Source organism: Euwallacea fornicatus, chromosome 16 (assembly GCF_040115645.1).
Source record: "Euwallacea fornicatus isolate EFF26 chromosome 16, ASM4011564v1, whole genome shotgun sequence".
Classification (NCBI taxonomy): Eukaryota; Metazoa; Arthropoda; class Insecta; order Coleoptera; family Curculionidae; genus Euwallacea; species Euwallacea fornicatus.
In genome coordinates, this window is record NC_089556.1 from 4,037,684 (window position 1) to 4,055,297 (window position 17,614).

General features: G+C 34.9%; 1 protein-coding gene and 1 long non-coding RNA gene across 4 annotated transcripts in view; one reads left to right on the forward strand and one right to left on the reverse strand.

Annotated features, from left to right (window-relative positions):
- The window catches only part of LOC136344053 (uncharacterized), a 63,463-nt gene that overhangs the window by 3,533 nt on the left and 42,316 nt on the right, over positions 1-17,614 (reverse strand). For both annotated transcript variants that reach the window (XR_010732902.1, XR_010732901.1), the window contains 2 exons: positions 3,023-3,232; positions 63-286 (listed from right to left, as the gene is read on the reverse strand). This is a non-coding gene — a long non-coding RNA (uncharacterized lncRNA). The remainder of the gene's footprint in view (positions 1-62; positions 287-3,022; positions 3,233-17,614) is intronic.
- LOC136344050 (acyl-CoA Delta-9 desaturase-like) lies at positions 209-17,294 on the forward strand. Of its 2 annotated transcripts, none has more exons than XM_066291124.1 (7): positions 209-395; positions 11,477-11,732; positions 12,543-12,673; positions 14,536-14,741; positions 14,806-14,991; positions 15,053-15,256; positions 15,318-17,294. In XM_066291124.1, exons 1-7 carry the CDS (start codon positions 351-353, stop codon positions 15,472-15,474), a joined length of 1,185 nt encoding a protein of 394 aa, XP_066147221.1. In that variant the 5' UTR covers positions 209-350; the 3' UTR covers positions 15,475-17,294. The 2 variants fall into 2 exon arrangements, with proteins under 2 accessions (XP_066147221.1, XP_066147222.1); XM_066291125.1 differs by lacking the exon at positions 209-395 and adding an exon at positions 8,779-8,984.

Genomic DNA, 17,614 nt, shown 5'->3' on the forward strand with positions numbered 1-17,614 from the left:
CGAACTCTTGCTTCCGACATCGACGGCAATGACACTTACTAATGGTACTTGCTACCACTCACCTACATTCTATAAATTTCCCCCCTTTCTTTACTTGACGACGCTGTAGCAGGGGCCTTTCTTCTCTCCCGAAGAATCTCTTCAATGAAGTTCAAGATCGAGTGTTATTTTCGTTAATTCACGGTCGTGTTCAGCTTTCACGTTTCCTGCCTCTGGAGCGGAACGCGCCGTACGTCAAGTGCCGTTCAGTTCAAGCGATCTTGGGCTTTTTTGGTTTTTTTTGCTACTGCAAATTGAGAAAGGAATTGAGACGGGACATTGAGGAGGACACTGAGTAAGAAGAAGGAAAAATGATTCATATCGAGTTCGTCAAAAATGAGACCGGTCCAGATCGGGTAGGTTCTTAATCTCAGAGTATCCTTGTTAACGTTGAGTAAATATGAGTTTTAAAATTACAAGCAGAATAATTGAGGTGATATTGTTTCCGAGCAAACTTAAACCGCAAGTATTTGCTTATTAAATAGTGGAACAAAAAGTGGTGATTTTATTTCAGCTGGCGACTCAAGTAACGACTTTGCATATTGTAAAAAGTGCTGTGTTCTCTCAAGGCTGCCTAACAAATACAAATTCATTTCTAGCTAAGCCCGAACAGTTTTAAAGATCCGAAAAAATATATACACAGCTCTGATTATTATTAGTAATTTAAATTCTCGCTAATAAATCAGTTGCATAGTAGATCAGTTTCTTTCTCTGGCCATCGGCCGAATCGATTACTAAAATTTCGAAACAATAGTATCATGCTTAATTTAACAACATAACGGTATTTGAAGGAAATGGGCGTTAGTTGATATCCACAGTAATATGAGTAATACACAGTGAATTCATTCAGTTATTAAAGCTTAAATTTACTAGCATTATGGTTACAAGATCAGAACCAGAAAGTGGTCGGAATCTATTAAAGAAATATAGCGAAATTTTTGCAAAGCAGAAAATTTTCAAATTCAAGAAATTGCCATCACTTTCCTGACAATCAACTGATCAATTCCAATTTCCACGTATTTATTATGACAATATGGCGAATGCAACGTCTTTATTAGTGTAGCTAATTTTTTTTTAGTTATCTGCATTAATATTTAATTTGCAAGTCTATTTTGGGTTGTTTCAGTGAAAGTAAATAGTTATAGCAATTAGTTATTACAGATCGATAAAGAATAAAATACAATAGAAGTAGCTAGAAAATAGGGAAAAGATTTGCATCAACCAACCAATAATAATACATGTATAGTTCTAAGCTGTAAGAGAAAGTAAACATTTGAAATGAATTGATGGAATGAAATAAAAACTTGCCCATTTTTGGATAAATCGTCTGTAAAATCACTTTCTCTAGGTGTGCGAACGATACTGCTTTGTCCATGCTTTTTCTCTAACTAAAATGAAAATGAGTAGGTTTCTGCCTATTTATTTTATATATTTAATTTAACTTACAATTTAGAACTACATCTCATTTTTTTCGAGATTATTTCCGCATATACATTTGAGCAAAGCGGAAAAACTTCAAATTAAAAATATACCTTGCAGAAAATTCTATTTAATTAAATTGGTGATCGTAAGTTTTCTATCAGAGAGGTAATTTATTTTCTCAAATACGAGTATATGTTTAATTTGAAGAAACGTTTTCATGAAACGCTTAGTCCGGTACTGTTTCCCCAAAACTCAATTTAGAAATTTCACAAAATGCTTATTGTTTAATGATTTTAATTTTCTACAAGGATTATTGCATGCTTAAAATGATGATTTTAGTATTTAATTTAAAAATTTCCTTTTTTAACACGCTCAGTCTAATCTGTCCTATCACTATATATCACTATATTATGTGATACACTGCGTTACAATAATTTCAATTTAGGACTAGATCGTGACCGTAGCTTTGTCGTCCGAGTAATAAATTTGTCAAATATATGTGAATATTTAATTTTTAGAACTTTCTCTTGAAACGCTTAGTGTGGCACTGTTTCTGTGAAACTCAAACTTGCCGATTTTGCAAAATAATGAGCCTTCTAAGGATTTAAATTTTAATAAAATGGCGATTGCTGTTGTGCACTACGCGTTAGTATTTATAGAGGAGCAAATAAACAAAATACATCTCAATTTTTCATTGATGGTTTCTTATGCTGAGATGTTTAGAATGTCTCTGCTCTCTTAAAAATGAACTTTTTCCAAATGGTGATAACAGAGTAACTGGTTAAAGAAATGTCATTTTTTTTTTAATTACATCTGAATAGTCGATTTGAAAAGTTCCCGTCTTCAGACTTTTAATGCGGTTTTGTTTTCCTTACATTCCACTGGAAAATTTTGCATAATATCTTCCGTTCCCGTGACTTAGATTTATGACAAAATGGTGACCGTAAATTTTGTGTCATAGGAATAATAAATTTTCTAAAAGCCGCCTGCTTCATAGAAAATATATAGAATTACCCACCGCGTCTCATTTAAATTACCTAAATTACTGTCTCCACCTCTTTGTCACCACAAACATGGTGTTTCGTGATCAAAGTCACGTATTTCATACATAGGAATCCCAACCAGATTTTTAGGTTACATCACCCTTTCACCACGTCTAATAAACTCAACAAGTATTTGAAGGTTTCGATAAAATCGAATTCTGCAGTTGAATTCATTCAGACCGTAACCAGGTTTTTCGGGTCGTTTTTCGATACATACAGAGAAAAATGTGAAAGTAGAGTGATTTCGTGAATTTCAAAGTTCAGTACCTAAATGAGACCCTCCGCGACCGAAAACTCTCATCAAGTTTTGTAAACTATAACCAGAAAACTTTTGAATATGATATTTGCATCACGAATCCGTAAAATTCTTCTGCCCTCAATATAAAAAAAAATAAAAATTGAAAAACTAGTTCCCGCAATATCTAATATTAATTGTTCAAATAATCTTGACCGGTTGGATGCGTATATGGCTTGATCAATGTTATTTCTTTGTGTAGCGAGAAAGTACATTTGCTTACCATTTCCATCAAAATACATGATAAGGTGTTATAACGGAACCGATACCATTAGTCAACAATTCAAAACATGGGTCTGGTAATGGCAGTGTCGCAGTCTTGTAAAGCATTTGTCATTTTCTATCTGTTAATGCTGATGGGTCGAACTGGGTCGTCGGTGAAGTGGATGAATTCCTCTAAACGACACTTGCTCTATTGCCGGTGACTGCAGAACTGAAAAGAAATGTCCATTTTATAAATTAATGAATAAAATAAGAGCGACAAGGATTATATATCCGGAGAACTGCTCCGCATATTTGTTTACAAGTGAAATTAAAACGATTAAACTGAAGAAGAAATGAGAACACAGACTGCAGAGATGTTGAAATAATTCACATACAGTGGTGGCCATAAAAATAGGACCACTTCAAAAATTTCAATTTTTTATTTTTATCAGTAAAGAGATAAAAAATTAGAACAAAAAAAAACTAGAATACATTTAATAATAAAGAAAACAATATACAAAAATATAATTTAACGAAAAATAATTAAAAGTCTTCAATAAAACAATAAAAACAAAATAAATATGTGATCATAAAAATAGGACCGGTAAAACATTATCAAAAAAAAAAAGGAAAAAAAAATGAAATTAGCAATTGAATATGGCCTAATGTTTAATATTTCGTTGCTTCTCCCTTTTGGGCAATCACTGCCTTTAATCTTTTAGGCATTGATCTTATTAAACGCTGGCAGAGCTCAACAGGAATAGTTTCCCATTCCCGTTGGACTACGGACCACAGTTCTTCTTTATTTTTAACCTGATGACTCCTCACAGCAGCCTTAAGGTGTACCCAAAGATTTTCGATGGGATTCAGATCCGGCGATTGTGAAGGCCATGGCACAACAGAAATTGCTTCATTTTGAAAAAATTGTTTCACTCGCCTAGCCGCATGTTTCGGATCATTATCTTGTTGCTATTTCCAAATTAATGGCATTTCTTCCGAAGCATATGATAGCATAACATTTTTCATTATTTTAAGGTATTCTTCTTGGTTCAGGATTCCTTTTATCCAATAAATAGGACCAACACCGAACCAAGAGAAGCAACCCCACAATTTTATATTACCACCTCCATGTTTAAGGGTTTTTAGAGTATGTTTTGGAAGCAATTCCTGTTTTGGTGGCCGCCTCACGTACCGTCGACCATCCGAACCAAACAAATTAATTTTTGTTTCATCCGAAAAAAGAACATTTTTCCACAATTTTACGTTTTCATCTTCGTTTTCAAAGCGAAGATGATTTTTCGCACATTTTATTCTTTTTAATTTGTTTGTTTTTAATAACAACGGTACCTTTCGAGCCACTCGGCCATGTAAATGAACTTCCTGCAATCGTCTTCGGATAGTTCTGGAACTTATTTCCAATTTTAGATCCTTTTGAAGTTCTTCGGAACTTAAAAAAGGGTTTTTTTGGGATTCTCGCTTTATTCGGGGGTCGGTCAAAATGGTTGTTTTCCTCTTACGACCGCGATTTTCTTGTTGTTCTTCGTGTTTGAGAGCATTTATTATTAACGTTTTCGATCTTCCTAGTTTTTGAGAAATTTGACGCAGGGAATTGCCTTCATCTCTAAGTGTTCGTATTCTAATTCTTTCAGTTAAAGAACAGTGGTTTTTACGTCCCATCTGTTTGTATATTAATTATTAAAATGCATCAAAATGCTTCGAAATAATTAATTAGACTTACCTTTCAATTGCTATTCTAATGAATGAGGAATTATGAAAGTTATTAAAAAAATAACGAGCTTTTAATACACTGGTCCTATTATTATGACCACCTTAGTTTTGACTGTCTGAACGAAACAGGGGAAGTACAATTCTAGTATAAGGTAATTCCCCTGGTTTCTATTGACGCACATAATTACCAACCTTGTAGAAATTTAGAACCCTATTTCGAACGAGATAGAATAACTTTCAACAAACTTTTCTCCATATTTAAAATTGAACCAGTAGTGGTCCTATTTCTATGGCCACCACTGTATGTACCCCCTCACTTTCTGTCTAGCATGGACACAACCCTGATCATCGCCGTACTTCACAGTTATGAAATATACAGGATGTTTCTTGATGGAGGATAAAAAACGAAATGGCCGGATCATGGGCTTGTTTCAAGAAAAAAACTTCATACAACGGAATGTCCTAAATTGCTTCCATTTTGATGTGCAAGGCGTTGGAATTTAATTTTTTTTCGATTTTAACTAATTTCTCTGTTATTTATAAAGACAAATAACTAAAAATTGGCGGAAACAATCATTTTAACATTACGAACAAACAAATAACAATTATTTAAAATACTCTAAAGAGTGTTACCCTTTCCGTGGTCGCCCTCAATATTTTACATCAGAACTTTTTCTATGACATTTTTAGATTTTATCCGTTAATTCCATTTAATCCCTTATATCTTTTATTATCGTTATGCTTCTTCGTTTTTTTTTTATTGAGAACGATAATTTAACAGATATTTGAAAAAAACATCTGACCACGTTCGCCCCGATCGACCTAAGCATATAAAACGGTAAATCGAAATGAAAGTAATTTCGGACGTACCTTCATATAAAGTTTTTATCTTAAAATAATCTCACGATGCACCTATTTCATTTTTTACCATCCATTAAGGAACCCTGTATGAGCAGGAGTTTTTATATCTCTACCAAAGTGCAAGGCTGAACCCTAACATGGGATACATCTTCATAACCACAGGAACAGGTAACTTTAAAATGTGAAAATTTAAGGTACCGCCTTGAAGATAAAATAAGGTTGATGGCGGTTGTAGAAAATCGATACGTCTGGTTTCAAATACTGCATCATCACCTTGTACAAGGGGAAAGGTTGCGATCATAAAGTGTCTTGACTAAGTGTGCAATATGGACTAGAATATTCCAATATATTTCAACAACGTTCGGGGGTATTTGAGAAAAACTGAAATATTGGAAAAATGACTTCAATCTTCCCTCGGCTTATTTGCGAGATAATTCAGAGTGATTGGCACTTTGGCGCAAGAGCAGAGAGACCAGATGGTTGATGGCCTTTTTGCTGGAACGTACATACACGATATGAAAAGGGACCTTAGGGATGATTTTTTTATTCTAAAAGGATCCAGACAATTTATTATTAAAAAAAATGGAGCTTACGACACGTGCTTCTTACGGTGCAATGCAAATTTGGTCTATATTGGTTAACTGCACCTAACAAAACCTGTAATATGTATATTAACCTTGTCTCAGTTCCCGCATATTTGGCAACGTTTAATTGCACATTTTCTCCATCTATCTCGTTATTTTGTAAGGTTCGCATTTATAATATGACCGTTTTTCGTCTCTCCTACCCACACAAAAAATCATTAAAGCCCCATATGCAACAATAATCATTTTCAAAACAATATTCGGGTAGACCTAACACGGTGTAAACCTCACTACTATACAGTGCGCAGTATGACGTCACATATTGCATTTCACTCGATGTCCTTTGGGGGTGCGTCCACATCCTCGGGTGTTAAGTTTTGTTCCTTTTGATGGTAGCAGCAAAGATCGGATGTTGAGGTTTTGAGTGCACCCCCCTACACCTTAATGTGCGAGTAAGGTGCTGAAGCGTTTATGGGCGAAAGAATTTGAGGATAAGCGACCAAGTCAAGTAAATTTCAACAGCTAATGAAGACAAACCCTGCATCCTGCATAAACATAGAGGATTTATGCTTTGACATATCTCCGACAGTACTGACCATATAGGGGAACGAGACTGGGCAGTAGCCCCCCTCCCCCCCTTTCATGTAAGGTCGCACTTCACGGATAGGCAGTTTTTCTTGGAGGGGGGCGGTGATTAAAAATTCCGCCCAAGACTCCAGACTGCCTGAAGCCGGCCTTGAATCCTGACAAAAGTCCGATACTTGAAATTATCGAACAAGCTCTTGATCGACTAAGCTAAGAGGGATGATGAAAAGCTCAAATTTCCTAGATTTTCGGGAATATCGCTGTCTAAGTTCGTCGCGGATATTCGAATTAAAAAATATATTGTTTCAAATCTAAAATTGAACTATAAATTATAATTATATAATAATATATGATGCACGTTAGGCAATCGTTTAGTATTTAGTGATCAATTTCTTAATAGGAACTCTTAAGTAATTATTACATGAAAAAATTACAAATTTTCGCGTTTTGAATTGATTTCTTAAGATATAATTTGAGCCATATCAAGGCTTCTTAATGAGAACGCAAAATACAGTTTCGAAGTCTGCGACTTGAGATGTTTGACGAACAGTTTAAAAAGCATAACTGATAATATTAAAGGGTGAACTGATTTTACTCATCCCGCTACTCTAATTTGAGACACCGACTTAAGGTAAATGGTATGACAGCTCACGGGTGCAGCCAAATAATAACCCAAAAATTAGGTATTCGTTAAATAAAGCAGAAAGGACCGTTTGTCTTTACCCCCGAAAAAATGGGACAATTTTAAGATTCTTTTTTCATCATTTTGGTCTTAGTTATATCCGCATGGTCTGGTCGAAATTAAGAAATAAGTGCGGATGGGGTTGAACGCCTTTATACTTTATACTGTTAGAAACTTAAAATTTCCGAGTGCCCTTTAATTCCTCTCGTTTTGCGCGTGCCTGCCGGTTTTGGTCCTATTTTTCTCCCTTTCTTCCTCTACCTGCTCCCTCACTGACGGAATGGCATTAACGTCGATATGTTATGATGCGATGATGCGTCTCAGCCCCAAGCGGGCCTCCATGGCTTTAGAACAATTGGAAACCGCTTATATGCCCGGTCCACACTTAGCGCGGTTTTCTGCATCAAATCGAAGCTTACCGCCGACATTCTGGTTTTGATGGGCTCTATCGGCCCGACCGCAGTGGGTCGCTCTATATGTTACAGATCCCGAGATATCGACTACCGATCACATTAATTTACCAAAATCAATATAGGATCAATATTTGTCTATTAGAGTAATAAATATCATCTCATAAGATTCAACATTTTGCTGTATAAAACACGTTGCGAAATTACATTAAATAATTCCACGATTCTTCTGTTAATGGCCTATTCAGTCAGCCCTGTTTAATTTTTTGGACTATTCTGGCAGTCATGCTGAACAATTATCGCTTAAATACAAAACTGCTGGTAAAAAAACAGCCGATGCTCGCACAAATCGCGAAATGGCTTATGATACCATAAAAACATCGCTCTGGAGATGGAAATCTCGCCATTTGTAATTTAAATGTAATAATATTTTACTTTACATGAATTTCTCTGGCCTGCTCATCTCATTAAAATTAATTATTTATGTTCATGAGGATCTGGGTTAAGCAAGATTTTTCATGGTTGCTTTCAGACGTTCATTTACCTTATTATTACGTCGTTTAAACAAATAAAACAAACAAATCTATTCTAGACTTTGTTCTTAAATATGGAGCATGTAAAATCCAAATTAACGGATTAACGGGTTAAATCAGGGTTACCTCTTCTTGTAGGAAATTCATGAAATACTGGGTGCATGTAAGTACCTCCAATTGCAGCTTAACCACAAAAATACAAATTAGGAAATAAAAACTCATAGTGCGGTGGTACCGCTAACGATAGCATGGCACCAAAAACAGAGTGGGGTGGCGGTACTTGACAAGTGCTAGATGCTCTACCAGCGCGCAGTTTACTGATCTTCCCCACTTCTCCAAAATAAAAATGTTTAAAATTTTATGCCTTTCAATATAATATGACAAAATTCTGCTTCAATGTTTATATGCATATTATTCTGCACGTTTACAAGTCGACGTTGTAAGCTTGCGGCTTTTTGGGTTGATTTAATAGAAAAACGACGGTTCACTGCAACTTTTCAATTAATTTGTGATTCATACACCACCAGTTGAGTGCTTTTCAACAAGAAGAGATATTTGTCGGTTGATTTTGGCAATTATGGATCTAACAGTGAGAAAGGTATACCACTTGATCATCAGGATAATTTTCAATCAATTTTTAGCGTCCTTGCGCTTCCCTTTAAAAAAAAAATATTTTCATTAGCAATTAAAGTAAAAATTTTATTTTTATTTTATTTATTTTATTAGTGAGTAGGAAACTAAAACAAAAATCCGCAGTCAATTGTAGACGTTTTTCATTCTCTACTAAAATAACACATTACATTACTTCTTTCTAGCTTCATCAGGCGTGTATGCGTACCAAGTAAGACCGCACTCGCACACGCGGCGTGGCCTGGACGGGTGGAAGGACACAAACAGGGAACCACAGGCAGGCATCAGCCCAGCCTTTTGTGGGAACACCCACAATTTCCCCAATTTTGGTTACAGTTCAGGACATCCACAACAGCCATGAGTACCCGTTGTGAATTGCCCAACCAGAAATATTGAAGATTAAAAAAGTTTTGTCCGGCTGAACATAAACGTAGGAAAGCTCTGTAGCAAGATTGCGAAAAAGGGCGTTCAAATAAAAATCGAAAGAGGATGTTAATTTCTTGTTGAATCCACGTCTACGAATTTGGCACTAATCCTTCTTACATTTATGTTCATCCAGGCTAAACCTCATTACCTTCAAACACTCCTAGCTGGGTGTCTCACAGCTGGTAGTCATGGCGAAGCTGTCGGTGGATATAATCCGAATTCAACCCCAAAATTGGGGTGTTTCCACAAAAGGCTCGCGTGCTTGTGGTTCTACCCTTTTTCTTTCCATCGTTTAAAGGCCCACTAGCATGTGCGTATCTTCTCAGATATAGCGTTTACCTCCTTTGTACGTACACGTGCCCGATGAAGCCAATAAGTAGAAACACGCGTAACTGCGTAGCTCAGCAGTCCTCTTTCCATTTCCCCTCGATCTCTTGGAGTAGCCCCTATTTGTTCTTTCATTAATGTTCAAAAATTAATCGCTTATTTATGTGTTAATTTATTTATTAAATCGCTATAAATATTGTTGCTACACGAGCGGAATGGCAGCATTGCATCGTTTATTAGTTTGCCAGTTGCCACGCAAAGATATTGAGGCAGGGTGTTAAAATTTATAGCGATGTTGCCGTCATTTCAAGATTGACGAGATCTTCAATGAATTTAGGTTGTTGCTATTAATGAAGAGTAGAAACCTACGTATATGTTTTGCTAAACTTCTATTTGCACTATCAAATTAATTTAGGGAACGCCTATGACTTTTTATCTAGATATGTTATAAAGACAAATTTTCGACTATTGTGATACCTCTTTTTAGCACACCAACTTGGCGTACTAAAAAGTGCAGTAATGACAGGTACATACGGGGGTCATTATTTACCTAGTGTGCTAATCTGCGCGCTGTTATCATCCTCATTGCTGTCGTATTTATGGTTGCCATGGGAGTGAATGAAACGCCGCACTTAATACCATGGTTTTTTTCATCCTTCAAAAGCCGTAATTTCCAAATAATATAAACTTTAAAGGAATGCTTGTCCTATTCTCTGATTACTTTCGCGATACAAGCATTACGGCCGCCTTGGAAACATTTTAACGGCCCGACCGACTTTCATATTGAGCTAAATGTTCAGATTTTTTCTAATTCCATTTTTTTAACAGATGCAGCTAAAAGTACTTAAAGTATTCTAATCATCAAAAAATCGGCTAAGGAGCATAATCAAAAGCGTAACAAATAAACCTAAATTTTGCTTTAAAATTAATATCTGTTGTTGCAATATACAACTTATTATTACTGTCAGGACAATAAACTTTAATACTCATTAGGAACAAATGTGTGGACTAAAATTGCTCAATACTAGCCATGCACAAAGGTATTCGCATAATACAATTGCCTCCTTCCAAAAATGAAAAAAAACTTTTTAACGTACTGTCACCTGGAAGGCGCGGTTGTCCAGGACTGGTTAAGGATAGGGGGAATGGTTGGTTTCAACCAGTAAACAACCACTCATACCCAATTAAAACTTAAGTCTCCACGTATAAGGAAAACTGAATTTTACTGAAATGCACTCAGTATAATAGCTGTTTACCTATGATAAAAAAATTATTAGCTTCAATTATTACGCCTAAATTATCTGCAGCTATTATGCAAAATTTATGTTATATGGCTCGTAATATCGAGTTTTATAGGTTTTGCATTTGCACTGTTCAAATATTTTTAACTCATCTATTGTTTTAAAAAATTTAATGCAGATGGAATTGAAAGAGTAATTAATTGCAGATTTAATTAAATTCAATGCCATTCCGTTAAAACGATTAGGATAAAATACATATGTAATAAAATAGCAGAGTTATTTGGTCCCTTATAATTAATTAAGTAGCAGTTAACGTAATCACTTTTCCTAAATATAGCCAAGGTTCATTGACAAATCGCATTTATAAGAGCTAAACTAATACATATTCTCACGCAACCTAGTTCAACTAGAATATGCCACTGATTAGTTTCAAAATTATTACTATTAATGATGATAAATCTTTCAGAGCGTCTTGGTGGCGGAAATTCAGCCGTTGGCTCATTCCCCATTAACTGAGAATCTCCAACCACCATCTCCCAATAAAACTGAGGACAAGAGGAGCCAGTATCTAGGTCTATTGCCATCAGAAATTGGGACTGACTTTAATTTTAAAAGAAAAATTGTATGGTTCAACGCAATAGGCTTTTTGATCCTCCATTTGAATGCCCTTTATGGTGTATGGGTGATGATCTTCGATTGCTGTTGGAAAACTAATATTTGGGGTGAGCAATTTAACTATTACCTGAAGAGTGCTAGTTATAAGATGCCAAATTTGCAAGGTTAAGGTGAAAGAACTGAAAATAGTGTTATGTGCGGTAAAATAATGTTGCAATTCCGGGGCATAAAACTAAATTTATTATTATTAAATATTTGCTTTCACTCGAGGTACAAGTGCAAGTTGATGAACTTGTAATTGGTGCTTTCCAGAAGAGCATCTCCTGATGAGAAATTATTTTATTTTCTAAAGACTTTCCTTTAGTTTAAATGATATAATCATCATTTCATCTGTTACAATTATTTGGCTTAAAGTGATTGATTGGCTGGTTTCTCTAGCTCGTGTTGCACACGTTTTAATATACTAAGCGGTATCTCGGTGAATTCAATCTCTACGGAATAGGTCTTCTCTTTCTTGGGTCACGTACACACATCTGTAAATATTACACTACTTTTTCCTAACAACTAATTATTAATGGACTAGTTTTGAACAAATGTCGACATATGGTTCTAACTAAATTGGCGTGATTACGACACCCTTAATATTTCGTGACACGTGGTGTGAGTAACCTTTTTGTATGATATTCAGATCTCTAGAGCTGAACCTCATAAATAATTAGAGAAGAAGTATAGCTCGAATATCTAACCCTGATATCTAAATTTCAGTTCATAATGTGTACGTAAAAACTTAGTTTTCGACAGTGTGCGTTGGGAAATAATTTCTTCAGCTTGATAGAATATAATGTATGTAAAATTATAATGATATATTATCTATGAAAGTTTTAAGCAATACTGAAAATACGATTTCTTATTTTTAGCCCTTCTGGTGGGTTTTAGTAGTGGCCTAGGGGTCACCACAGGAGCACATCGTTTGTGGTCGCATAAGGCCTATAAAGCTACCTTTGGAACACGGCTAGTGTTGATCTTGTTTCACACATTAGCTGGACAAGTAAGTACTATCAAAACACTTATTCGTGATGGTTCAATAAACCGTTTTGCAAGAACATCCTTGACCTGTGAATGAGCAGAATACGACATGTTGCGTTTGCTAAGATGATTAATTTTAGTTATACTATGCTTGAGAAAGTTGTATGAACCCTATAGTTAACCCTCAAACTGCAGACATATTAAAAATGCATTAAATTTTAATATTTATTAAGTTCTCTACCGTCGTATATGAGTTACTAATAAGCATTTGGTGGTAATAGTAGTTGATGTTACATAAAAAATTGCTTAAAATTAAAATAATATAGTCAATTTGAGACGAATAATATTAAACTTGGGGAAAAGGAACTTGTTTCTCACAGTCAGTTTTTTTACTACGTATGAATACATAAGTAGAAATTGGATACTAATAATTAAACATTACAAGTTGTATATCATGGACTTAGGACTTAGGTGGTTTTCTTGATTTATTCATAAAACTCTTCCAAGAAATTTGGCTTGCATAACAATAGCGCAAAGATAAATATCCGGCGATGTAAATCTTAATTTTCTCGACAATATGGCGAAAGAATTCGATTTATCTCAGGAGAAATTCAAACCATTTAAAAAATGTTTAAACTGTGTTATTTAGCGCCATCTATCGTCATCAGGTAAACTCGTCTTTTTTAATTAAATTATTGTTATTATTATTACTACAATATTATTATTATTATATGAGCATGCTTATGAAATAGCGTCCCGAGATATATCTGCGTTGTGGTATAGTGAGAATAGGATGGGTAAAGAATGCAAATGTTTCAACCATTTGTTAAAACTTTAATGATAGGATAAATAACGAGTTTACAAATATTGAAGTATTGTACTTATGCTAGATTGTAAAACAAAACACTACCAAAGATAAAGTCATAAAAAAATTTTAACTCGCAGACAAAGGATAAAAAATATATCCAGAATAAAACAGATAATTTACGGTAATAAATTACTTAGCAGTGGAAAGAAAATGAGAAAGAACCAAAGGAAACAACGAAAGGAAAACACTAATAAAATACGATGCAAAGTACATCTCTATTTTATTGTTAGTTGAAGATAAGTATAAGCACCGTTCCGAGCCAACATATTAAACTAATGCGCATGTAAATTTTATTTTTTATTATCTGAAAAACCGTTAAAGATGCGTATGTATATAGAATTATCCATAGAATGAAAAGAGATAATAATGAGGATGTACCATTGCGAATAATGCAATATTTATCACATTACGTATTTTTAAGTTACCTCACATGTTTGAAAATATCTTTTTGATTTCAGTTTTCGATAATTTCGTGATTTGTTCTGACACATTTATCGGCTTTGGTGCGAAGCATCTTGTTCAGTGGTAAAACGTGAATTCACTTATTAAATATGGATTTTATCAAATTTACCAACATACACAAAAAATATCAAAACATTGCATTTGGCTATGACTTCAGATTAATATTGTTGACAATATGGTGCAAAAAATTAATGTAGAAGCTGGAATTTAATCATATGTAATGTAATTAGTGCATTAATGCACGGAATTTTTGCACTGAGAGACTGTTTGTGTCCAATACTGTGGTTATTATGATTGTTACTTAATAATGAAACACTTGACTTTTACAGGTGGTGAATGAAATTTTTATACCCAAATAGTGACCAAATGCCGAATTGCAGGGTTCATTAAATAAATGTTATAGTGGGCAACTGACCGCTCAGCCCAATCAACGATTACTTCATGATACTATTTTATTTCTTTCACATTCAGAGCTCAATATTCAAATACTTTACCTTGTCTTGTCCTTCAATTTTTAAAACTCAATAAAAAAAGCTAATTCTATGTTCACCCAGAACTGCTTATATATCTGGGTTCGAGACCACAGACAACACCATAAGTACAGTGACACCGATGCAGACCCCCACAACGCAAATCGAGGATTCTTTTTTTCCCACGTAGGATGGCTTATGAGCAGAAAGCACCCTGCTGTCATCGCCAAAGGCAAGACCATCGACATGAGCGACCTGGAAGCGGATTGGTTAGTCATGTTCCAAAAAGAGTAAGTAGTGGTATCAAAGGTGATTTTTTGCCGAAAATTGTATATGAAACCCTAACATTTGCAGCCACTACAAAATACTCTACGCGATTTTTGCCATTTTTGTTCCGACAGTGGTACCGGTGTTCTATTGGAACGAGACTTGGTGGAACGCTTTTTTCACCGCGTACATGTTCAGGAGTATCCTTGTGCTCAACATTACTTGGCTAGTCAATAGCGCAGCTCACTTGTGGGGTAACAAACCTTTTGACAAGTGAGTGTAATATTTGTTTTTTTTTAAGTATATCGTAAAAACAACATTTTTCCTCTGTTAGATATATGAAACCAGTAGAGTCCAGCTTCGTTGCCTATGTCTCAGTAGGTGAAGGATGGCATAACTACCATCACGCTTTCCCATGGGATTACAGAGCTGCCGAATTCGGATCCAAATACAGCATTACCACCATGGTTATCGATATCTTGGCTTATTTCGGTCTGGCTTACGACCTCAGGTCCACGCCCTATCATATGGTGAAAAGGTGCACAGATATCTCCGACAGTTCCTTCAGTATGGATTAACAAAATGTTGATATTTTTCAGGAGGGTGGAACGTACAGGAGATGGTTCTCACCCAATATTCGGACACCATGCAGAGAAATTGGAAAGGACTGGAAAATTGGAAGAAAAGGATGTAACAGAGATTATGAAAAATAAGGAAGCGGGTACGGTGCGAAGATTGGCCACAGCTCAGGGGTAAAAAAGAAAAATACAACTTTTTTTTGATCGGTGATAAGTCCTTTCTGGTTAAATCTTCTCATTTTTGTTCTTGTTTAGCCCGTTTTTAAATGTTCTTGATGACTATGTTTACGACAAGTTCTCTTGTTAGTAGTCTTTCTGTATTAGTTACCCTGATTTAGACTAGAATGTTATTGTAGTAGAGAATGATTACATATTTTAATGTCTTACGTATTTCAACCATCCAACCATCATTTTTATTTTATGTTTATAATGCGGATATTATTGTTTACGTTTGTTGCATAGTTATAAGGCAAACATGGCCACGGATTGCGTGGGAAACTTTAATGAAAATATCACATTTTCGTGCCATAATGGTCATCACTAGTTGGTACATTATTTTATTCGTCATAAAAGAGATTGTTAGAACCACTCATTTGATTATTGTCAAAACTCCAATTTACCAAATCGAAATATAGAACATTCGTGCTGAACGTGGCTTCCCTGAAAACTTCTCATATTGAATAAGAAGGAAAAGGACTATTTTGTCGTTTAACAATACCAATTTTATCCGTTTTAATTTATCTGTTGTATCTTCTAGAATTCTCTTCTGAACGTGTACTTGTATTTTTTTCTGCATACACATTTACATGTCTGCGCAATGAAGCAGGGTGGTCCACTCCTGTATGACTTACATCGGTTTTTAGAGATTTAATTGAAGAGAAGATTTATTATCAAGCGAGAAATAGCTTAAGATTGGAATTTTTCGTGATTACGCCAGAGTAGATACAACGAATATAAAGTAAGTAGTGAAATTACAAAATTCAAATTTGCGATTATTTCACTGGTTTCCACACACGAAATAAAGAAGATATTTACGGACACTAAGCAAAAAGTGAAATGGTTTTGAAGTGTGAGTCAAGTACCACGTCAGTAACAAAACTCACCTATTTTTGGGCAGTGTGAGCGTAGCATCACTTTTCACAGACGTGTAAGGGCCGTGAGGTTGATTAGCGCTCTTTGTCTTGCAAAATGTGAATAACTAAATATTAAATTATCTTTGAATTTGATTTGTCTTCGCAGAAATAAAATGCGAATAAACTAAAATTTCCGAAATAAAAAATTCGGCCATTCCACAGATTACAGTGAATCGTGCAAACAGGGATCTGTTCACCGATCGAACACCATTTGCCTAAATAACAGAACGGGGTAGGGCTACTAGCTCTCGAAGTAGTCACTCCTGTTTACTTCTATTTCAAAGCCTTTCCTGTCCCATCAATGGAATAACTGCAAAGCGGATTTGCTTGCAAATTTCAATTTGGTAATTCCTACTTCCTTCACATTCAACATTTTCTTAATACCTTGAATGGTTCTGAAAGATACATCAAGGTAATATGTACATAGTTAATGTTGTATAATTTAAATTTAGTGAAAGAAATGAAGTAGGCACACTAATCTAGTTGCAACAAGAGGTTTTATAGGCACTTTGTCCGAATATGGGTCAGTTTTTTAATCAGTTTATTTCATATATTGACTTTCACCAATCACATCTCATTTACTCGATTATCTCATTTCTTTTATAGCTATTTACGCTTAATTATATCCTCAGTCTGTCTATAATAATCAATGGTCAATCGCAAAGCACGTTATCTTGCAAATTTCGTTTTTTTTTAAATTTATTCCATATTAATTGACACATTCCGGCGTGAACGCCGAAAATTCCAAACTTAAGCGTTTAATTATTTATTTGTAATTTATACCTTATATAAGTTTGTAGGTGTATGAGATACGATATTGTTGTGATTTTCTAGATAATACTAATAAAGTACTTATAAAAAGGCCTATCTGATTTATTGGAGGTGGCGCGTTGAGAAGACCTGTCCCCTCTCGTGGACGATGCAGTGATCGGCATGAAACCCGAACGCATTAGGAAAGCTCAACACGTTATGATTAATCGGTCTATTAACAATTTCTAGCAAGTTAAAAAATTAATAGGAAACTTCACGGCAAACCCTCGAGGAACTACAAACAATAAAATATCCGATCAAGAACGTGGTATTTAATATACAGACATACTAATGCTTAACTGCTTGACCATATAGGTAGAACAATTACGCCTTTTTAATAATTTTAATTGAAACAAATTATTACTGTGCATATCC

What these genes read in the sequence shown, in the direction of transcription:
- LOC136344050 (XM_066291124.1), top strand. Translation starts at nt 351, where the DNA reads ATGATTCATATCGAGTTCGTCAAAAATGAGACCGGTCCAGATCGG. An exon ending in TTCACACATTAGCTGGACAA is followed by an intron (nt 12,674 to 14,535) that starts GTAAGTACTATC and finishes ATGTTCACCCAG; the next exon opens with AACTGCTTATATATCTGGGT. An exon ending in GGTAACAAACCTTTTGACAA is followed by an intron (nt 14,992 to 15,052) that starts GTGAGTGTAATA and finishes TTCCTCTGTTAG; the next exon opens with ATATATGAAACCAGTAGAGT.